Below are 24,962 nucleotides of genomic sequence, written 5' to 3'. Positions count from 1 at the left end.
AAATATTATCAGTTTCGTTTGTAAATATGACGTCATTAGGACGGTCACGATTAATTGTTGTAGGTTGTACTAACTGAAATACGTTTTTCAACACTTGAGACTCAAACAAATGTATCTTTTAACTTATACAAAAAAAAAATTGTATAACATAATATTACTTACTTGAAATATTTTAATTATTAATTCACCTTCTGGTTTTATCTGTCATCCTCTGTAAAATTGAAATTTCTCGCCTGACGAAAATAAAACTATCGAAAATGGAAATTCAACCAAGACATCTATAAATTATTCCAAGATCCGCTCACTAAGAAAGGTTCAGCAAAAAGTTGAGTAAAGCAAATGTTTGCAAACGTTCGGGTTACTGAAGGGTCCTTTGTGTACGATTTAATATTCTTATTCCATAAATCTATTGGATTTGTGTAATAATAACTCATTTCTTTAAAGACTTCGCCTTTTTCATGTGAAGAAGGCGAAGGATGATTGAATGGTACTTATTAGACCTTATGTTTACCGCAAATTATTTTTTGCGTTAGTTTTTCACTAACTTCTAAGGCTCATTTGTTTATTTGGGCTTACATTGTACGTAATGACATTATACATACACTTATTTGACATAAATATCTTGTTCACAAAATACTTTCCAGTTATCGTTCGTCAAATACAACAAAGAGACAAGTTTAACCGTATTAAAAGTTGTCAATAGAACATTCTACATATTACATTATTAAACTCGAAGCTTCGTACTTGATGTTGATTTTCTCTCAGCTCTCAGTTCGAAATTTTAAGCGGTCTGAAAATCCAAAACATATTTTTACAACTGTAACAAAAATAATGATCCGAAACAAAGGACAATAGCAACGGTAGACAAAACAATGCGACGAGTAAATGATGGTCGAGAACAAAACAGAACAATTTGCGGAGAGCTGTCAATCCATTGCCACCTTCGTGGCGTCAATACTTTCAGAACGAATACGAATCAATCAAAACATTTCCGGATATAATTATTTAGTACGAATTTTATTGGAGAATAGATTATTCTAAAACGTATAAAGGCTGGCAATCGTATAAAGCAGCGATGTTTTTACTATGTTATGACGATTAAAAAGTGCTTCTAGAATCTTATTGAATAAATAAATTTTTGGGTTTCAGTTTTATGATCTCTGCTGTTGGAAAAACTTTTATTCGACACACGCAAATAGTTTCTTACTTTTAAATAAGTAATAATAGGTGTAATAAAGGCGTAGGGATGTGACGACCCCATCGCCCCCGGTTGGCATATCTACAATAGATATCCCAGCCGTGCAGTCAGTCACCCCGCAGGGCACCTTGTGGCGAGGTGTCGGGGAGTAGCGACCCCGCGGGAACCGAGTGCTCCCGGGGGAGGTCCCTGTCCTCACCTCTGGGCTGTCCCGGTGGCAGTTCGGAGTGAACAATGACGAGGTTCAGGATCCCCCACCTCTGGCTTGCCTTTGTTGGCCGTCCAGAGTGGAGCCGCTAGAGCTATATGCTCGGGGGTGGAAGTGTCTAATGGCGTAATAGCGGGGAAACCCGCTCCGGGCCCGCGGGCCCGCGATGGTGAAACCGGTGCCGCACCTCTCTACACCCCCAGCCGTTCAGCTGATGTTGCCCCCTTGTTGCCATTATCGGTAACCTTTTTGGGAGCCCATCGACCGAACTGGCGAGTCACCGTCTGCCATAATTTTCAATTTTTAAGATTGAAAAGGCAGACGTCCATAGTCCCCATAGACCCAATATACCAGTCCATCTAACACCCCCTTCCATAACCTAGTTTTATTCATTTCCATTTTTCTGCAATAGTCCTACATTGGCCGTGGACTGCCCAGGGCTGTATCTCTATAGTGCAGCCATGGGCAGGCTGCGGCTGGTGTCCCACAACACATTAAATTCTCTAAAGGGCCTCTGCGTGTTGGACCTGTGTCCCCACGTAAGCCTTCCAAAGGACCGGGTATCATCCTCACGGCGATACCCGTGTATTATGGAGGTGTAATAACATTTTCAAGCATACGTAGTATACGATAATTAATTAATCTTTAATTTTAGGAGTGATTATTAAGTATTACGTGGGTACATATTTGTGGTTTACAATGCTTTCGCTGTAGAAAATATTTTCTGAAATGATCTTTTGGTTATAAAATATGATAATACAGAATGAGGAGCTTAATGTTAAAATATTGAATCAAAATTATAAGCAATAATAAGTTTTATTTCGCAACTTATACGAGATATGCAACCTATGTTTAATATTCAACTATAATAGCTTTTAGATAACGTTTTTCAAACTTGTGAACATTAATATTGGGTTAAGTACTAGCAGCGATTAAGGAGCGCAAAGATGGCAAGCGCTATTGCATTTTTCATTTTAAAACTTAGCTTTCATGCTTTGCATAACATTAAAAGTTATTGTTTAAGTTTTGCATTATTACAGTTCTTAAAAATAAGGCAATGAGACTTAAATGTTTGTTTGTACACAACTTGAATAATTATGAAACAATTTAACTTAGAAATTTAAGATTTTAACGGATTTTAAACGGGACTAAGATCATAAATATTTTAATAGTATTCAGTCGTTTCGCACACTTTTCAGGTAGCGTGGACCATGCAATCTTTAATTTTTAAATGAATAATACTCGCGGAAAATCAAACACAAGAAAACACAATTTTTGAATGTTTCTTACGAGATCGTCGGTGTAAGTCGGTGCCTTATAATATGATTGACCGCTTTTTGTTATCTCGTTACAAACAGAACTCATACTCATATTGAAACGGGCGATTCGAACAATTTATTGCCGCTAAGATAGGTAGCTTAAACATTTAATGCGACTGGTTTAGCATTGCACTTGGATTTCCGGAGACCATTATTCTGCACGATAAATGACTCGATGCCACATTCTGCTAATGGCCTCTATGAAATGGGGGCCATCTTACACTGGAATCGGGGAATTACGTTTTTATTGTTAGTATCGTGGCCTTTTCACGCAGATTACTCGTTGGGGACATGATACTCTTTTGTACTCGAATGTTCGAATGTGACTGTTCATTTTGTCGTAAAACTTACGCTTGAAATATTATGGTGCTCGTAGTTTATGATGTAGCGTGAATGAAAGTTACAGAATTTTCTCTTTATTTTTAACCGACTTCAAAAAAAAGGAGGAGGTTATCAATTCGGCCGGTATATTTTTTTTTTTTTTTTTTTTTTTTTTGTTTGTACACCGATTACTCCGAGGTTTCTGAACCGATTTACGTGATTCTTTTTTTGTTCGATGCGGGATGGTGTCGAATTGGTCCCATAAAAATTTTATTCGGCTAGGCCTAGTAGTTTTTATTTTATGAGCATTTTTGTCTGTACTCGATGACTTAATTTCAATGTAGCAAGTAACTTTGATTCACTTCCCGGTAACCGATTGAGCTGAAATTTTGTATACGAATGTAAATTGGATAGCGATGAAACATTATCATGACATGGAGCTGATCTGATGATGGAATCGGAAGGTGGCCATAGGAACTCAGTAATATATTGACTCAACTTTATCGAGTTTGGGCTCGTTTGATTCGTGTTGAAAAATACACTAAAAAGTATTAAATAAAAATAACTGCGTTAAAAACAACCGACTTCAAAAACGGAAAAGTAAGAAATAAAAAAGATTTGATATTATTAATTACTACATATTATTTTTATGTGCTATTTATTAAATAGGTTTGAAGTCGGTGCCAAACACTAAGCACTTAGTATTAAGCCCATGCACCGACATCAAACCTTTTTAGTAAATAGCACATAAAAATAATATGTAGTAATTAATAATATCAAATCTTTTTTATTTCTTACTTTTCCGTTTTTGAAGTCGGTTGTTTTTAACGCAGTTATTTTTTTTGTTTGATCTTGTAAAGCACTAGTCAGTTTTCAGTTAATGTTTATTATATTATTGTATTTAATTCGAACAAAACAGTGACGATTTTACAAATAAAAAGTAATTGATTATGGCAATCTCGAACTTGAAGCGTTTTCTTTTGTTTGATTTAAATAATTCAAATGATATTTTTATGTTCGTAACTTACTACGTAGTTCATAGTTTGCAAATTAAAACTACCAATATTCCAATATTCATCGATTAATTGCCCTTACGTTTGTGTTGGTTTCAAAGAAACACTGTTCGCATTATATACTAAGAAATAACAATATGAGAAGGCAATTGACTATCGAAAATAACTTCAACACAAGAACTTGTGACGGTTATTGTACAGCCAAGACTTAGGGAACAATAAAACACAGCACGACTTATAGCACCTGACATTTATTCCCTTTGGGCGATCGCGAAAGATTCTTGTAGTTTATTTTAAAGTGGAGTAGTAACTGGAACGAACAATTTTAAACGGCTCAGAACTGATCTTCAACGAAACGTTATTCACAGTTCATTTCCAATCTTCTGTAGCGATGATTCTGAAACTCAATAGAAATTAATAAGCCTAGGTTTGGAAACTGAACCTAATGGGAGATGTGATTAATTAATCGTTATTATTTTTCTTAATGATAAATCTATTCATACAAATTATTATTAAATTTATCTTGTAAATGAGCTTTAGAAACTCGGCACTAAAATACTAACAGAAAATAGTATTAGATGAAAATTATAAAATTATCCAAAATAGTAAGTATGTCTACTAAATTTATTTGCTCAATTGCTAACATCAAAAATTATTATTCGTATATTTATATTTTCATTCGTTAAAGCACTTTATTTTAAAGTTGTATAAGAAAGCAACAATTTCTTTTCATAAAGCTAATCAACAAATATTACACTAAAAGTAATAAAAATATTTATATAGGTAGCTTAAATAAACCTAGTACCATTTTAGTTATAACAGCCCATTACTTATCAAGAACTAACAACCTTGTAATCACTGAAGGGAGAACTTTTCGAATTCATGATAATGATCATAGTTTATTGAACAAGTTAGTTTCTATAAAGATTAAAATATAATACATTTATTTTGATCTACTGCTTCTGATATTAATTAAATGGTAACAAATTAGTTTAAAACAGTTAAATTTGAACCCGCCGTTAATATTTAATAAAAGACAAATCAGACGAGGTTTTTAATGTTTATTTCATTTAGTGCATACCGAAAGCTAATTTTAATTTGAAATTGCAATGTACCTATCTCAATAAAATTATCCAAAAATATGAAACCCATTTTTGTTATAGTAGTTAATTTTGTTAATTTGAACGAAATGAATTTATTTATTGCTTTTCACATATTTTTAATCTTATAATAATATTATTTTCCTTTAAGAGCTAAACTCACACTATCAAATCGACCTTTGTGAGGAAAATTATAAAAACTTATGATGTCGTACCTTGTGTCGTACGAAGGTCGTATGGAATTCTCTGGCGCTATAAATTATAACAATTATCGGCATAACGTATTACGTTTTAGATTAAGGAGACAGGAACGGCAGTGATATCTTGAAGCATAGAGGGTACCTTCTAGGGAAGCGCGTATCATCTTAGACCACATCTCAGCTCATCTCTCTGATGTTAATCAGGCGAGATTACGGTCAAGCGCTTTCCTATTCACAATTGAAAAAAAATCTATTTTAAAAGAAAATGATTACCATAGAGATAATCTTAACAAGCATAGAGGTCGCAGCGTCCTTAATATAAAGGTACCGCGTGTAAATAGGGGCACTTAGCTACCGTATTGGCAATTAGCTTCGAGCGACTTAGCTAATGAAGATCGAACACTCTTGAATCCTGTTCTTGCTAAATACATAATAAGATGTTCTCTAAATTCCATTACATCTATGGTATCATTTTTATGTACCTATAGCGAAAAGATACACTACAGGAAAGCTGCGAAAAAAATGAATAGTATTACTTTTAGAGGTGAACACATTTTTATGAGTTCCAAATATACGTATTTTTCCACATAAGTAAATAAATTAATATGTCTAGGCGAAGAGAAGCTTTTTAACCACTTTTGATTGTCTTAAAAACTAACTATTAAAATGTATTAGCTATAGGATACTTGCTTTTCTGTATTTATATTAAAAAAGTTCTACATTTAAAAAAATATGTTTAACTAGCTTCCGCTCGCGACTCCGTCCGCGCGGAAAAATTAAGAAAAGTTCAGATTTATTTTTTTTCTACGTATTTTTCCGGGATAAAAAGTATCCTATTTTATGCCCAGGATAATAAAGTATAATTATACCAAGTTTCATCGAAATCGGACCGTTAGTTTTCACGTGATGCCTGAACATACAGACAGACTGACAGACAAAAATTTTTTTAATCACATATTTGGGTTTGGTATCGATCCAGTAACACCCCCTGCTATTTATTTTTTCAATATTTTCAATGTACAGAATTGACCCTTCTACAGATTTATTAAATGTATAGATTATTCCTTTTATATTTTAATGTTTATATTAATGTATGAATTGGTATTTATAATTTAATGAATTGAAAACAATCATCACAACACTGCTTCTAAGTATTTATTAAATAAACAATATGTCAGTAATGAACATTACGTCATTTGAATCCAATATTAACCCTCTTCATTTAAGTTTTAATGAATTAATGAGCACTTTACGATCACTGTCATGATGATACAATATAATATTATATTATCATGACTCAGGTACATTATCTTAATTATAACATACCTCCTAATAATAAATTTAATTAAAATGAGCAAATTGCTTTATTTATAAAATACTAGCTTTCCGCCCGCGACTTCGCCCGCGTTTTCAAAGAAAAACCCGCATAGTTCCCATTCCCGTGGGATTTCCGGGATAAAACTTATCATATTATGTGTTAATCCAAGTTACCCTCTAAACTTAAGACGTGTGCTAAATTTGTGTAAGAGTAACAAACACACATACACATACATCCATCCTCACAAACTTTCGCATTTATAATATTAGTAAGACAGGATAGGATATCTTATCTGTAAGTTTCAAATTCAAAGCGCAGCCTTTCCAAATCTTATTAACAAAAAGATCTAAAAAGGAGTAGAGTAATAAAGGAAAGATAAAAGTTAGTAATTAATTAAAGAAAGCAGATGTTACAAAGATAGTCGCAATTAGACAAGAAATGTCAGACGGCAGTTAACAAGCAAGCGATTATTTCTTAGAAATAACGTTTAACGAAATTACGACTGACTTTAATAATAGAACCCTTTGTAAATTGACCGCCTCCTTGGTACAGTGGTTGACGCGTGAGAACCAAGAGGTCCTGGGTTCAATTCCCAGTGGAGACGAAGAAGAAAAAATATCTCTGCCTGGTAGGACACAGAAGGCTGATCACCTACTTGTCCACAAAGAAAATCTATCAGTGAAACAGATTTATGGAATTCAATTTTGTAGTGTGTAATATACCTTTTTGAAGTGAAAACTTCTTTAGCGGCGTTGGGTATAAAATCTTAAACTCGCGTCAGGACACGTGGCCTGATCGAAAAAGCGTAAGACGGTTTTTTTTTAGCCCTTATATTCCATGTGTAAGACGGATACCATTCCAAAATATCCTGCCGGCACTCCCGGAGTGCAACCCGTTTTTTTTTCAATTCTACTTTTAGTAATATTTTGTACTGTAACAATTACAGGAGCGACATTATTCTTACCAATTTAATAAAGATTTCTATAGTAAACTTATCAAGATATTATAATAAAATATTTGGGATAGAGACGTATCGTATTAAAGGCCGGAAAATAAATGAATCGTCCCCTGTTATTAATGGTGTAATTAACCGGAGATTGCTTTATAATTTGTTGATTGCTTTATATTCACATTTTTTAGAGATCACATCTTTATACAATAAAGATTCATAGTATCTTTGACCTATATTTAGACGTTCCCGCTAACCAACGAAATTAAGATGTCTGTGATGTCAAAAATCATGTGATATATAAATCAACTCAATATTATAACTATTAAATTTATTAAATTTTATGAGGACCTTAGAAAGATATAATACTTCTGCATTTTCTATAATCAAATCAATTGATTTTTAAATGACGTTAAATACGTTTAAATTTTTGCTTTTATCAATACAACCTGTTTCTATAAACCATATCAGCTTATATCCAATCAGTTATAGAATCAATAAAAATAAAAAAGCAAGAACAGTTAAACAATAAACCAAACATATTACATTTTCCTTTCCGTCAAAAATATTTGAATTTCATTTATTTGCGCGTACATATTGGTACTCAAATATATTTTTTTTTAATTTTGAGTATTCAATCTAAAGGTTACTATTATATCACAGAAGAAAAAAAATTCTCAAAATAAAACGATGAGTATTTGTATTGCTTCTCGCTAGCGCTTGTTTTATTCGAAAATCTTAAAACCTTCGTGGTACCTACATATTATTAAGTACCTTCTCAATGAAGGTAATTGCCACTTAATATAGGTACGGAAGAAAGATTCGATTGTAAGATAAATAAACCCTTTTTAAACTTTTTATTTTTATTTGATAAAAGTATCGAAAAGAGAAATTTAATTTTGCTTCCGTTGTATGGTAATTTTGTAGACTAATTTCTTAGAATTCAATCTAAAATTATGATTCCACGTATTTTGAACCTACGATCAAAAGGGATTCTACGTAATTTACGCTACACTAAATCTTCTTGAGATATCGTTCGAAAAATGATATCCATACCATCTGTTTTTATTTTATCGATTGCCAATTTTCTAAGCCTGGTTCTAAGCAATTTTCTGGTTATTCAAGATTCTTTTCTGCTTTTATTGAATACGTTAAAATTAATAAATGCCTTCTGGTTTTCAATACTTCTTCAATCTAAATAGATGTACATACGTTAAAATTGACACACTATTTCAGTTCGCGCTGAAGATTCGCAAAATGCATGTAGCTTCTAAATCCCAATGCGCTCAGATTTACATTTCCATTCTCAGCTTGGCAGTGGCTAGTAAAACTCTATATAGAATCCCGTCTTGGGGCGTTAGGTGCTATCACACCGGGATTTAGTGCACATAACGTTTTTATCGCTACGAATAAGATACGTATCTCGAAATATGTTTACATTTTATTGTGGATTCGATGATGGTTTGTAGAGCTTTGTTTTATATAGGTAATAGGAAGTTAATTAGATTGTTGCTACTTATCCTTATTTTATTCTGGTATTGACAATACCCATAATGGGTAACTGTTATGGTCGTCTAAGGGCGAAGAATTTGCTTACTTAACAGGCAGTGCGTCTACTCATTTACCTTACTATATTATCACAAAAAATAACTTCTTTTAAACCACCAAGTGAAGTGAAATTAATAAAGGTATGTCTTTATTAACAGCATGGTTTTGACTATAGTGTTTAAAAAGTTTTATGTAATGTGAAAAACAGACATTAAAGATGGACCCAATTGAAAAGTGTTGTTCTAAAGTTAAGTAAAAACGTAACCGCTTGCTTGTTCCTAGTTTCCATTTACTTTTTACGTCTCTGCAGTGACTTTTTATCGAATCGTTGGTAAATAAAATCTTCAATTTTAAAGGCTTTTTCTTGTATAAAACGAAACAAAATTGTGAAATTGTTAACTATTTTCTTGGAAGTAACTATACCACGAATCTCTCGTTTCGGTTAGAAATAAAATTGTTATAATTATTTTATTTCAATCTTTCTCTTGTTTTGACATCACAAAGAGCGATTTGTGTTTTACGCCTTTCATTTCATTGATAATGAAGTTGCTTTAGGAAAAGCAACTAACAAAAAAATTGTAACGAAATAAATTGACTTAGAAACCAATTAAAAAAGTAGCCTTGAACCTTAATTTTCGTAGAAAGCGGCGTAATAGCTGACATTTAACTTTGGGGCAATTTTATCATTATTTAATTACTTACGCTAGTCGTACAGCCTTTAATGTATTAAAATAAAACTGATATTACAGCGCGGCACCTGTCGGAAACTTATAATCTCATTTAATATAAAAAGTTTAGCGATAGTGCCGTGAAGCCTGGAATTGGTTTAAAACTTGTTCTGGTTTTAGTAAAACTGCAATCAGTTCGCTACTAATTCATAATTAGTTTTCTTTAATACACGATGAGATAAGGGATTAACATTTTACGATAATTATTGTGTGGTAGGTACATAATATTTAAGCGTACTTTTAAAATAATGCTGTAATTAGAGTAAGTATATGGGTTATTCTGAGCTAATACTTATATTAAGTTTTTAACTCAAGTTGCACGAACAATAATAAACACCTTAGTTGGTTGAATTAAAACAAAATTCTGCAACTCTACAAATATCCCTAAAAAATAAATCGAAAACAGGTCTAAACTTCTTCAAGAAGCATTCCCAATAAAACGTTCTTAGATATCTTCAAGATCTGAAGCCTTACAATCACTAGAAATGCCGCAGGTGCAGCTTTTGTAAGGGAAATAGGAGTCTAAAATACAGAAGCAGGATGGTTTGTAGAAGCCTGTCGTGTTTGGAAGAAGCTAAATTGTTTTTATGCCTTGCGGCTGGTGGCTTAGTGCTTACGAAATATTAAACAGTGTTGCTAGAGTGTGAGGCTTAAAACGTGTACGACAAAGTGTGTGTAATATTATGTATAAGTAGTAGGTGTAGACTATAGTTATATGTTATATACGTTAAAGGTGTTGCCTATAATTGCGTATTACAGTTTTCATTCGCGTATCATTTCATTCATGTTTTCATTCGTAGTTCATTGTAGGTTTAGGTTATAAACTAAAGAACGACAATAATGTCATAATTTTAAATCACAGTTTAAAATTAAACTTTAAAACGACAAAAAAAGATATAATCGTCATCTTCCTTGTTGAATATTCCTTGTATTACCGAAATTATTATTATCTTTTGATAATTAAATAATTGAAAGTGTAACTTATAAGAGGGTTTCATTTAATGAACTTCAATGTCATAATTTCTTTATTATATTTAAATTCCAGGGCTCTAAAAATGTCCCAATCTAAATTCAGGGTCTTGGTTGACAAAGAACGGTAGAAATAATTCAATTACTTACCGGCTGCTAATTTGATGTAAAAATTATACAGAAAGCAATTATGACATTTATAGTGACAAATTTTATTAAAATGATTTCAGGGTTCAGGAAAAAATCTTTTGTTCATGAATCTTCTATGATGTGCACAACATTTAGGTACTTATAATTTTTTTTACATATTTTCATTGCACAGACATCACTTTTCTACAATTTTAATATATATTTATTGATGATGATGAAGAAGATCTATAACTTGTATTTTTTATATAACTGATCTCTTAACATTTAAGATAAAAACAAAACTGAAATAAAAAACGGAATCTTTATAATATAACGTTGTACCTACAATCAAATTTATATAAGTTTGATCTTTTGGCTTTGACGGTAGACTTTACCTACTTATCCTGATAATTTAGGGCATGTGATGCAATATCTAATATCATATTCAAGATTCCTTTAGTCCAACGCAAAATTTCTCGGCTTTGCTCTTTATTCCCAAATGCCCAAATTTGGAGATATTCAGTGAAAGGATGACGGCCGTCTCAATGGTCCTTCAGTAACCGGCTTTTTAGATAAGAACAGATTCTCTCCAAATATCTTGTCGACAAACTCCATATTATCGGCTAAAATTATTTGATAAGAGAAATATAATTTCATATTTATTTATTAAAATTAAATACACACAACAGATCACGATTTTCTTAGGCCAATATGCGTAACATTATTTTTGGGAGCAGATCGCGATAAAGTTAAACAATTAAGGTAAATTACAATTTATGTTTAATCATTATAATACGATATTATACATTATACATATCTGCCTAATAAGAAAGGTTATTCGTTAAATTTTTACTTCTTACTTATTTGGTAACAGAGTAAAACCAATACGACGGTTATTTATTTTTAATTATATTCTGTTGTATTAATATAACTGCGCGCGTGTAATGGGTACTTACTATGATTTTTATTAGTATGATTATTTATATATTTATACATACTAGCTTACCGCACGCGGCTTCGCCCGCTTTCTCTAAAACGATTTGAGATTTAAACTATCCTATCTCTCAAGTTGGATTGAACTACACATGGTGTGCGAATTTTATTATAATCGGTTAAGTGGTTTAGGAGTCCGTTGAGGACAAACATTGTGACACGAGATTTATATATATTGAGATTGACATTTAACAATGGATGTAAATTTTACACAAAGGTTGATGTTGAATTCAATAAGTATTTAAATATAATACAACCATTTTAACAAACATCAAAGTAAGCATAAATTCTCAATTCGTCAGAGCCTTTTTGTTAAAAAGTTGTTACGTGCTCAACAGCGATACATTTCAGTTTCCCAAGAACAGCGATTTAGCTAAAATTAGAAATTTCTTGAAACTATTGAAGTTGGCAAAGCCTGTAATAAAAACATTCTTCCCTTACCTCACGATCAGGCAACAATTTCTCTCTTTCTGTCCCTAGCAATCATTAAACATTCTTTGTAAAGTTGTTACTACAAAGTATTAACGTTAAGCAATCAATTTTTTTCTTTGTTTCCTGAAATTCGGTTTGATAAATGCTGTTGTTCATGCTTTACTATTTATATAAGACTTATTACAACAACTTTGAATGTTTTGTCAATAAATATTCAGTATTTTCTACCTGTTTACTGTAGGAATAGAGACTTTCCTTAAAAGTTCATGTCTTTGTTATTGTTTCTAGAACTTTTCTTCAAAGGCTTAAGTAATTGTGTAAATCTTTGAGGTATAGTGCGTAAATTTTTTAAGTTCTCTCAGACGAGCGAATGCTCATTTGATGTAAATGCACCGTTTGCACTAAGCACCCCACTATGTCAAATTATTTTTTTGTAAACCGGCATAGAGCATTTTTTCGTTGTTCTTAGTGCGTTCGAAAAGATTCTATGCAATGTGTAAAAGATTCTTCGTTTACACTAAAATATCACGAAAGAATGGTCTTGCTCTAGCTCTAGGCTCTATGTTCGTTTTATGTAAATGCACCGTAAGGTATCTAAACTATTCAACAGGTAAATCACGAGCTATTCAAGATTGACTTGTCCACAAACAATACAACTACAATAATAACAATATCATAAGATGTTATCGTGACCGTGTCTTACGCAATTTCCATGCTAAAATCTGCTTGTAATCTTACCTTTTCAGCCCATTGTATACAGTGACGGTTCAATTCATTCTGGCTTTTAACAAACTCAAGGAACAAGAAGCTTTTACCCGCGTAGGAAGTACGATAAAATCGTTGTTACGTTAAGTAAAACTGAAATGAACTTTTTAAAATTGCTTGTTATGTTTTAAATATTAATTCATTTTTTTAATTGAACAATTTATTTTCAGTAGTTTACTAAACATTAAACCTCCTTGAGTGTACATTGTATATACTTTAAAGGTATAGATAATATTCTTATATATTAGTTTTTTATTACCTAGAATTACTTTGTAAGAAGAGTTACAATATTGCTAAAGAAAATTTACATACATCTGTGTCCTAAACTTGTTTGTGATGATAAAGGATTAAAAGGTTAACTACTAATAAAATACGTACAAATTGTGTGCAGTTACTTAGAGCGTAAACTGATCGCATCGTCGTGTTCTAAGAAAAGGATCAAGGATTTGACTGCGTGTGAAACTGATAACAAACTACAATTTCTACTGTCGTTTCACTAGTAGATTATGTTTCCAAATCTTTAAAAAATTTTTGTCTATTAAATCGAAATTCCGCTAATCCATTCTTAGACTCAAATGTAATAAGCATCAATTATTTATGCCCTTAGTTAAACTATAAAGTTACAGGTCATATACATGGACATAATGTAATTCACATAATAAATATTATGTTTTATTATTTAATGACCGTTACAAAAGCCTCAGGTGAATTCTTGGTTATTTACTCAATCGTATTTAGTATTCCAAGAGTTTGTAAAAAGGTCAGAACGAGATTAACGAAAACAAACATAAACTTGTTGATTGGTTTTGTCGTTATTTCTTTCTGTTTTCTCCTATTTCGCTATTGAATCACTAAATAATTCTCTCTAAGATAAAACTCAAGATAAACTCTGTACCGATATCTGTAAGATAGGTTAAATATTTTTGCGCTGGCTCGTATTGGAGTGAAATTTTGAAAAATTAAATAGCGATAGAAGAAAAAGCGGCTTTTGAAAGGAAACTACAGTCTCCATAGTTAAATAGTGATCTATAAAATGAATAAAGTTTACAAAAAAAAAATGTTTAAATTACATAATATGTTTAACAGTACCAATGAATTTCAAATTTCTAGTTATCATCCTACTGGGAAATTAATGTTTATCCAAATTTTGTACACGCATATTAAGGTAGCTATAGTCTTCACCCCAACGTATTAAAAAAAATAGTATTATGTATTAATTAACACTTCGTCTAGCTTATTAATGATTTCTTTTTATTTCACAAATTACGACTCTTTATAAAATGGCACTAGCGTAATAATAATAAATTATTAATAGGTGTCAAGTGTTAAACCAAGCAGATCAACGATATTAAAATAAAACAACGAGGAAAACCAGTAAAAAAATAAAAAAACCAACCAAACATTTATTCATGCAACTTCAGTCATTTTAAATTGTACTGTTTTGCAATTATTCTTGAAATACAAAAATGGTACCAAAATCGCACCTTATATTAAGACAGCTAGCCTTTGGCATGAACTAAATACTTAACGTTGCATTTACATCAAACGAACATAGAGCTAGAGAAAAAACATTCTTTCTTGATCTTTTAGTGTAAACGATAAGTCGTATTCAGTGTTTTTCAGTATTAGAAGATTCACTAAGAACAACGAAAGAATGCTCGTACACTTAAGAATTTGACATAGCGGGGATATAATGAGATTCGCTCGTTTGATGTAAATGCAACGTAAGAGGTACGTTTTGTGTCGCATTCACTCAGGCATAAGTTCGTCATAGGGAACCTGGCTAAGTAGAACAGCCAAGTTGTTCACTACAGATGCGCTGAGGCTCTCGCATATCGACGGGCCTACATCTGCCACAATCTCACGCCACATTTCATTGAGGAGTTTGTTTATTTGGTCCCCTGTAAACGGAAAAATCGTGAAAGGAACAGTTTAATGGGTTATTTGAAGTGTTGTGGGATACATTTGATTGTCTGTCAGTTATTGTGGTCTCCTAAGATGTAAAAGAGAAAAAAACAACGTGTACAATTTATTTCGGAAATAAACTGCAGGAAAAAGTTAACATATAAAGAATACAGCTTTATAATTAAGTTTTAAAAATACCATACCTATATTTTTAACGTTCAATAAATTTTCTAATCGGAATGTTGCTTTTTCTACCTCATACTTGGTATCATGTTTTGTAATATTCCAGTATACTTTATCGTCATCTGCTTTTATGTGTTTGTACCATATGCGTATATGCAATAGTGTATTTTCTGTAAAATAATTAATACAAAAATTCTTATAGGTTGGAAATACTTATCTATACTATCTACAAGAAAATAGAAAAATAAAAAAGAGCGTGTGTGCCAAGCACACGTGTCAATAGTGAAACTTCTTTGACAAGATACAAAATACTTACTTCATGACGTGACAGTATTGCCATGATGCGACCTTGAAATTTTACTCTCAATGCGCTTAAAGAATTTTCACTTCAATATCTCGAAAACACACATACTTATATTTAAATGCAAAGGACCTTATTTGGTCTACACACTAAATTACTTTGATGAAAGGGATGCCCTGATCTAAGATAGAAATGGTAATAACTATGTAGGTTAATGCTTCAATTGTCCATCAGTACATCAAAGGAGACCTATTTAAGGATTGTGTAAGTCCATATAACTATAAAATCTGTGAGTCTTGTCTTGTCTTTTCTTGTTAATATATTTTAATTAAACGTCACTATGCATAACATTAAATCTATTATTATACAGATTTTATTTAAACTTAAATTGTATTATAAAGATTAAAGACTATTTATTTAGTGTTATATCTTAAAAGGACTTACAAATATGTGGTATTACATAATTGTTGTTTTGTTATCATTTACTATGAGATTATTCAGTTGTTTTTGCTCAAAGTTTTATAGCCGTACTAAATCATAATCTAATTCACATTTGTAGCTATTTTAGCGGTTATGTAACAAAGTCTATTAATGTTTTTCATACTTAGCTTTATAGATGCATCGCCACTGGATCGAATCGGCAAAACAAGGATTTTCCCACTGACCTCATATTCATTTTTTACATCAAGAGTCACTAAGGCATCAGCAGTGATTAATTTTTTATCCAAGTCGAATCTAAAATCATCAAATGTACCTTATTTTGTTTCTTGTAAGTAATAATAGTTAGTAGATTAAAAAATAATAAAAAACGTGTGTAATGATTGTCGTTATATTAAATTTAAATTCTGTCTTACAAAAATAAAAACAAAAAGACTATTTGGGCTTTTTGTTTGTGGTTAAATCTTAGTCATGTGGTCGGCGCGTCATACGACTTATCTCGCCTCGATGTTATCAACTGAATTTGACCAACTAAAAATCTTCGGCTCGACACACAAAATATATAGGTAATACCTATTTCTTTTCAGAGGTAAAATGCAAACTCCTCTAATCACTACAAAATATACAGTATACAGTACTATACAGTATAAAACAAAGTCGCTTTATCTATCTCTATATCCTTAAGTTACATCCTGTGTAATGTGTAAGTTTAGGTATATACCTATTTTTAAAACTATCTACGCAACGGATTTTGATGCGTTTTTTTATAAAGTGTTTCTCAATGAAGTTTTTAATATGTTTTATTAGGTTTTAGATAAAGTGGACAGAAAGTTAAACACTATATTATACATAGTTTCACACAATTAAATAGATAAATATGGTAAATAATATGACGTTTAATAGAGACTAAGATGACCTAAAAATCTCGCTAGTAACGTAAAAAATGACACTTCGCGAGCACAACCACGATATAATACAAGAGTGCAATCTTACATTCAAATCATACAAGAGATGTGCTATTAAATACCCGTGTAATTTTACTTAAGATGAATAAAATACTTAGGTTAAGGGGTCGAGATGACGCTAGTCTGAATATAGGACATAGGTACTTGTTAAGGCGAAACAATCTCCAATTAGATTTAAGTGCACAGGTAAAGTATATATTATGTTACAATGTCAATAATCGAATGATTAAAAATGATTGCTAGTATAGTTGTAAAATGGTTGTAAGGATATAGGTATTTATGGCATATTTACAACCGGTCTTGTTAATGGTATGTCAAATGTCAAACTATACACTATTACTGTACATTTTTAAGATGTAATTTATGTTTACGTACATAAATTAATACATTTTTAAAGCTAGCCATGTAGTGTTTTTTAAACCAAACATTCAAATTTCAAAACTTAAAATTAAATATTGCTTTTTTTCTTTTTTTGAGAATTGATGCCCAAGATAAGGAAAACTGGGAAAAAGCGCGGGAAACTTCGAAGTTGGAGGGAGTGTTTCTAAAGCTGATTTAATTTTAATTATTTTTTTGTAGTCAGAGGTGTTTATTTTGTAAATATTACTTGTATTTATTATATATATTTGTAAATTCATATAGTTTTGTGGTGTATATTGGTAAGTTTTCTTGTAGATATATTTTTAGTATGTAAGAACCCTCGCGGGAGTTTCGGGCGGGAATATGAACGACCCTCCCGATCCTTTTTCAGAGGATTCAGATTTACGCTCTGGTCCTCTTGTGGCAAGTTATGTCACATTGGAATCAAACAATGAAAGTATACTATTAGATCCGGAACTAAATAGAAAAAGGCGGCGTAAAAAAATTATGAATGATAGCGATACAAATATTAATTCTAGTAATGATTCTTCTTCCTTTATATCAAATAATAATGTAGCAGAAACATCAAACTCAGTTCCACCTAATCCTACAGATCATATTATTCGTGCCAATTATATCCAAACAGATGGATATCCATATATAGTTCATGTGCAGAGAATAGAAGGTTCTGAGGGAGATGGCTCCACATTGCACCCTATCACATTTGGAAATTTCTTAAAGAAAAATAAAATTCAAAATATTGTTCCTGGCAGTGTTAAGAGAATAGGGAGAAATAGATGTTCTGTTGCGTTTTCAACCTTTTACGATGCCAATGCATTTTTAAATAATAGCAATCTAAATACATTTAAACTAAAAGCTAAAATCCCAACATTTCACATTACAAGAATGGGTTTAGTTAGGGGTGTTCCGAGTGACTGGTCTCCTGAGGAAGTTATAGATAATATATCTGTGCCTTCTGGCTGTGGTAAAATTATTAAAATTAGGCGAATCAATTTTAAAGTAAACATTGATGGATCCAATGTTTGGAAGCCATCCCAATCTGTCATTTTAACCTTCGATGGTCAAGTCCTACCCCAAAAAATATACATGTGTTATAATGCATTACCAGTTGATTTGTATATTTTCCCAACAATTCAATGTTTTAACTGTTGCCGATATGGCCATACAAAAAACATCTGTAGATCGAAACCTCGTTGTTATAAATGTGGTCTAGATCATTCAGGTGAGACATGCACTGTTGAGGAAGATTGCGCACAGTGTATTACATGTTCTGGCTTTCACTACGCTACGAATAAAGTCTGTCCAGAATTTAATAGACAAAGGAACATTAAAATTTCAATGGCTCAGCAGAATATATCATATGCTGAAGCAAGTAAATTACATCCACAAATTTCTAAATCTTTTACAGACATATTACAGTCAACCCCAACTGTACATCTCACATCAAATAAAACAAATTCATTACATGCTGGCACTCAGAGGTCATCATATAAAAAGACAGTAGCTTTAAAACCACGATCTCCACCTAAAACAAGTGTGGGATATGATAGAGCTTCGCATGAAGCCCTCATAAAGGAATATCAGATCCCAGCTCCTGATAATGGTTGCGCAATTCAGCCTAGTAGTGACCAGTCTCCTAATAATGTCATATTAGATTTATTATCAACTTTAATAGAAGCTTTACATCAAAACAATATCTTAAAACCGTCCAACGTTGCTCAGTTAAACAATGTGCTCAAAAATTTCGGTAATAATAATGGATTCAAATATAATTCAGTGGAACTGTAGAAGTGTTATCCCTAAAAAAACGGAACTAATACATCTTATAAATAAATATAAACCTTTGGCAATTGCCTTAAATGAAACATGGTTAAAACCAAGTTCATTTTTTCGCATTCCTGGCTATCACTGTTTACGTGATGACAGGAGTGATGGATATGGTGGGGTTGCTATTTTATTAAAAAATTCATTGCTATACAAAAAAATAAATTTTTTCAACAATAATCAGTCTTGTAATATAAACGTTGTGGGAGCCGTTGTTGACAAAATTTCCGTTGTGTCAATTTACATACCCCATCCAACTTCTGAAGCTTTAAATGATTTAAGACAGGTATTGAATTCACTACATGGTCAAGTGCTTGTGTTAGGGGATTTTAATTCACACCATCAAGTATGGGGCAGTAGTATTACTAATACCAATGGAGAATTATTATTGGAGTTAATTGATAAATTCAATTTATGTTTATTAAATACAGGTGAACCGACTCGACGGACACATATTAATGAAAATATTAGTGCAGTAGATTTATCAATGTGCTCGGCAAATTTAGCTTCAAAAATATCGTGGAAGCCTTTAGTGTCTACTTTTGGAAGCGACCACTTTCCAATTTTGTTAAATCTTCCTAATAAAAATAATAAGCATTGTAATAAAAGATCACCACGCTGTAAATATAATTTAAAAAATGTAGACTGGGATATTTATCGAAATCGCATAGAAAACGAGGTTAAGGAGCTGTCTGAAGTCAAAGAGGGGAAAGAAACAGAATGTTCAAACAATTTTGCAAAAATTATTTTAAAAGTAGCTGATGAAATTTTACCTACAAAACCAACGAAAACTTCAATACTACCTTTTCCCCCTTGGTGGGATAAGGAATGTTCAGAGGCTATCAAGAAAAGGAAATCCATAGAGAAAGTATATAACAAAGACATGTCAGAAGAAAATTTGGATATTTTAAACGCGATTATAAAAGATACCCAAATTCTTCTTAAAAAGAAAAAAAGGGAAGGATGGAAATCATTTTGTGCCTCTCTTTCTCCCAATTCTAATCCTAGCGAAGTATGGAACTCTATAAGACGCTTCAGGTCAGTTTATAGAGATCAACAATTTATAGTTCCAGAATCGTTAGCTGAAGAATTTATAGATACAATAGCACCACCTTCAGTCCCATCACAGTTAGATTACTTCCCCATTTTAAAATCTGTTCAAATGGATCATAACTATGCAATACTATCAACACCATTCACATTATATGAATTAAAGGGTACTTTGTCTGGAGTGAACGATTCTGCACCGGGTTTAGACGGAATACCTTACTCCTTCCTCTCGCACCTCGGCGATTCTGCCTTAGAATATTATCTAAACCTTATTAACGTTGTTTTGCTGACAGGAAATATACCACCTCAATGGAAGGAGCAGGAAGTGATACCTGTGTTAAAACCTAACAAAAACCCAGAGGAAGCATCCTCCTACAGACCTATCGTTTTATCATCAGTATTAGCCAAAATAGCCGAACATTTAGTTAAAAACCGTATAGAGTGGTATATTGAACATCATAACTCATTATCAAAAACACAGTTTGGTTTTCGGAAAGGTAAAAGTACTATGGACAACATAAGTATTTTAACAACGGATATTCGTATTGCTTTTTCTGATAACCAACATGTCATTGCTGTTTTCCTTGATATTAATTCTGCGTATGATAATGTTAATATACAAATTCTAAAGAATAAATTGATCAAATTACAGATCCCCGAAATACTAATTAACTTTATAATTGTAATAGCCACTGAGAGAAAATTAAAATTAAAGTTAAATTATTCTGACTCTACATTATCGCGAACTGTACATAAAGGACTTCCTCAAGGATCCGTCCTCAGCCCATTATTGTATAACATATATACAAGCGATTTAGAAGATATATTTTTTGATTCTGTTAACATATTACAATACGCTGATGACGTTGTAATATATGTTGCAAATGATAATTTAATTTCAGCTTGTAGCTCGATAAACAATAACTTGCATGTATTAGGCGAATGGCTTGATATTAACTCACTCGATATATCGGTTTCCAAAAGTTCTGTTGTAGTTTTTTCTAGACAACGGTCGTCACCGACCGTAAATATCGTGTATAAAAATAATACCTTACCTCAACACGATCAGACTAAATTTTTAGGCGTTATATTGGATTATAGGCTCACAGGCACTCCTCACATAAATTACGTGATGATAAAGTGCGAAAAATATTTAAATATGTTAAGGTGCCTCTCGGGGGTGTGGTGGGGAGCTCACCCATTTTGTTTGAAGCTTGTTTATAATGCCATTATAAGAAGTACTATGGACTACGGGATGTTTCTCTTAGACGGTGGAAATGTTACAGCCTTTAAAAAGTTAGATCTTATTCAATCGAAAGCGTTACGAATAATAACAGGTGCCATGAAATCTAGCCCAATCAATGCGCTTCAAATAGAATGTTGTGAGCCTCCGCTATCCCTTCGGAGGCAATATTTATCAGATAGATATGTATTTCGTCTATTTCAATTCTCTAGACATCCCTTGTTCAATAGATTAGAAAAATTATATTGCAAAATTCTAACATGCAGGTATTGGGACCATAAAATGTTACCATGTCTGATTCAAAGTTATCACAGAATCAAATCTATACCTTCCCCGATTCATCGGTCTTCGGCGTTGCCGCTATTTAGTAATAATTTCAAATCTCTTCTTATATCCCCAGATATAGTTTATAATATAGGCATAACGAAACATGATTCATATGCTTATATAGACTTTAAAAATGCACTGAATTGTAAAGAATGGGAAAAACATAATCACATTTATACTGACGCATCAAAATCATCACCTCAGAGTTGTGTAGGAGTTGGAGTGTTTCACCAGCAGTTCAACATTTATATAAAAAATAAACTTCCGCCAGAATCGTCAGTTTTTACTGGAGAATGCTTAGGTATACTTAAGGCCGTAGAGTATGTAATCTTAATGAAACTGCCAAAAACAATTATATTTACAGATTCCAAGAGTGCCTTGCAAAGTCTTCACAAATTTTCATTTCTTAATAAACCCTTTTACCCCATTATTTTTGATATCAAAAGTAAATTATTAGAATGTTCATTCAAAGGTTATGCTGTTACATTTGCTTGGATACCAAGTCACAGTGGTATCCAAGGAAATGAAAAAGCTGATGAGTTGGCAAGGTCTGCTGTGCGATGTGGAGACATGTTTCCCTATCAGAGTTATTGCCATGACTTGGTCAGTTTGCCTAAAATTTACTTGCACGAGTCTTGGGAAAATCTCTGGAAACAAAGTACATTATATAAAGGAAAGCAATATTATAAGTTACAAGAAGTCGTTACCACTAAACCTTGGTTCAATAAAGTTACAGGCTGTAAGCTTGTAACCTCTATTATTATAAGAATGCGTCTTGGTCATACATGTTGCCCAGCTCATCTTGCGAGACTGGGTATTTTAAATAGTGCCATCTGTGAATGTGGAACTGATGTAGGAGATATAGATCACATATTTTTTGCATGCCCCTTACTTGACCACTCTTCGTTTATATCCAACTTGATATCCCTTCGTATTCCATTTCCAACTCGTATGTTATGTTTACTACAAAATCCTATAAAGTTATACAACGCCTTATCATCATTTATAATAAGTAATAACTTAAAGTTATAATAATTTATACATATATATTTGTATCTAGTAACATTAAACGTATCTATAATAAGTAAATAATAATATAAATAGTAATCTATGTATATATAAATATTTCCCAACTCCTCTGACTTAAATCCAAATCTCCTCACCTTAATCCTTACCGCGAATTGTTTCCTTACCTTTTATCATACTTGACACTGGCAAAAAGTCACATCTTCTTGCCATGAAAACCAAAAAAAAAAAAAAAAAAAAAAAGGAAAACTGTTAACAATTATCATGAATCCTTTTCCTTTTATTGGGCATCGACTCTCAAAATAAGAAAAAAAAAACAATATTTAATTTTATGTTTTGAATGTTTGGTTTAAAAACACTAAATAGCTAGCTTAAAAAATGTATTAATATCTTTATAAAGATCTGATTACGACTTGTTGTTATTAAATATTTAGTTTCAATTTTCATTTAGATATTGAAATAATATAATCTATATCAAATTAAACGAACTAAATGTTTCTGATTTTGGTTTGTTCTGTATAATGCTGTAAGAAATTCTCGTTGAAAAATGAAATTAAAGTAATTCACGCAAATACCTACTTTTAAAAAGGAACTAGAGGAAATAGTTCCTAAAATAACTGACCAACAACACAAAGGTAGGTCATCATCATTACGTAAATTATTATAAAGGCCTCCCTTAGAAAACGTCGGTAATTTCGCGGGTGTAAAATGAAGGAAGTTTTAATTAATCAATTTAACCTATCCCCCACTAAAATTCAGCAGATCATAGGCCGGTTCACTCCATTACTTCTTTTGTAGCCGTCGAATCAACCGCGCTTAATTTCGGCTCCCTTTGAGACGGCGCGTCACGATGTTATTCATAATTAAAGGCCCGTAGCTAATTGCCCGTGACTCATTGTGCTCTAATAGTTCCTTATTTTCACCGAATTTTAATGATTTTTTTTTTGCTTGATGAAGAAATATTTTTGGGGAAAGACTTAATTGGGAGACTGCTTTTCCTAGGACATTTTTCAACTCAGCTAGGACATTTTTGTTTATAGTTATCAAGTCATTAAAAAGTAATTCTAACTAGGTAAACGTTTATTTTAGGAAATGAGGAAAAACGACGCTATTCATCAGAACACCGCCCGCTCCTTTGTCGGTTGTGGTAATAAAAAAAAAAAAAAAAAATAATATTTTGATACGAAAATAGTACCTAGTAATAGTAACTAATTCAAATAAAGAAATACTCACGTAAGATTTTCTAAATGCAATTTCGCTAATCCTTTAAAATAATTATTTTTAAAAACGACCTTTAAGCCGTTTTTATCAGGAACATAAATCTTCATTTCAGCAACATATAGCGGGTCCAATGGCAATAGACCTCTACTAGGGTCACCCAGTGCGAATAAATTAAGAGACTCTCTTGCAGATTTTAATGCACATTCGTTCAACTTTGGGTCATTTCTTGAACAAGATTTCAAATAATCCGCTAAAAACAATGCAAAAAAGAATATGCAATCAAATTAGGTGTTATTATTAAAACCTTGCAATTTTTTGTCGTAAATTAAGGTGGTAACTGGTAACCTTACCCATTTTTTACGCCTTACAAGTACAACAAAAAAGGTTTTATTACTAAATGAATATTAATATACATTTTTAAACGAATAATTTAATATAAAATGAATTTAACAGCAATAAATTCGAATGAAACTTACGTAAACTCAGCGGGGAAGCACTCCAGACCGCTAAAAATAAAACAAAAAGTTTCCGCAACATCCTATATGACCCTTACTGTTCCTGTATGACACTTTGTAACCGAGTTACCGTGTGCTCCCGGCATCTCGGCTTTATACGCGAATGTCATACAAATTGCATGTTACAACTTCTCATTAGAAGCAACTACTACGCCGCTGACGTCAGTAATGCCCTAATAACATATACTTTTCTATAAATAAAGAGCACTTAAATATATAATTGATACTTGAATACATAATTGATATAACTGTTTTAAGTAATGACGATGTTCCTTAATTAACCTGTGCTAGTACAAAATAAAATACTATGATAGTAAGAATATTAAATTTTCAATTTCCTCATTACAGTTCTAGAGTTTAGAATAATTTCAATGGCAGTGTATGTTGTAAATT

The 24,962-nt window shown here is 32.0% G+C and overlaps 2 protein-coding genes across 2 annotated transcripts; one reads left to right on the top strand and one right to left on the bottom strand.

Moving 5' to 3' along the window:
- Positions 1-14,857: 14,857 nt before the first annotated feature.
- LOC123696768 (circadian clock-controlled protein daywake-like) lies at positions 14,858-24,662 on the bottom strand. Its single transcript, XM_045643133.1, has 5 exons — positions 24,531-24,662; positions 24,067-24,304; positions 16,184-16,314; positions 15,299-15,448; positions 14,858-15,091 (listed from the first exon to the last, which is right to left on the bottom strand). The coding sequence occupies exons 1-5, from the start codon at positions 24,589-24,591 to the stop codon at positions 14,940-14,942; spliced, it is 732 nt and encodes a 243-aa protein (XP_045499089.1). The 5' UTR covers positions 24,592-24,662; the 3' UTR covers positions 14,858-14,939.
- Positions 19,350-20,905, top strand: LOC123696769. Its single transcript, XM_045643134.1, has 2 exons — positions 19,350-20,225; positions 20,531-20,905. Exons 1-2 carry the CDS (start codon positions 19,675-19,677, stop codon positions 20,583-20,585), a joined length of 606 nt encoding a protein of 201 aa, XP_045499090.1. The 5' UTR covers positions 19,350-19,674; the 3' UTR covers positions 20,586-20,905.
- Positions 24,663-24,962: the final 300 nt, after the last annotated feature.

This window comes from Colias croceus, chromosome 13, assembly GCF_905220415.1.
Source record: "Colias croceus chromosome 13, ilColCroc2.1".
NCBI lineage: Eukaryota > Metazoa > Arthropoda > Insecta > Lepidoptera > Pieridae > Colias > Colias croceus.
Note: the sequence above shows the minus strand (reverse complement) of the source record. Positions and strands in the feature narration are given on the sequence as shown.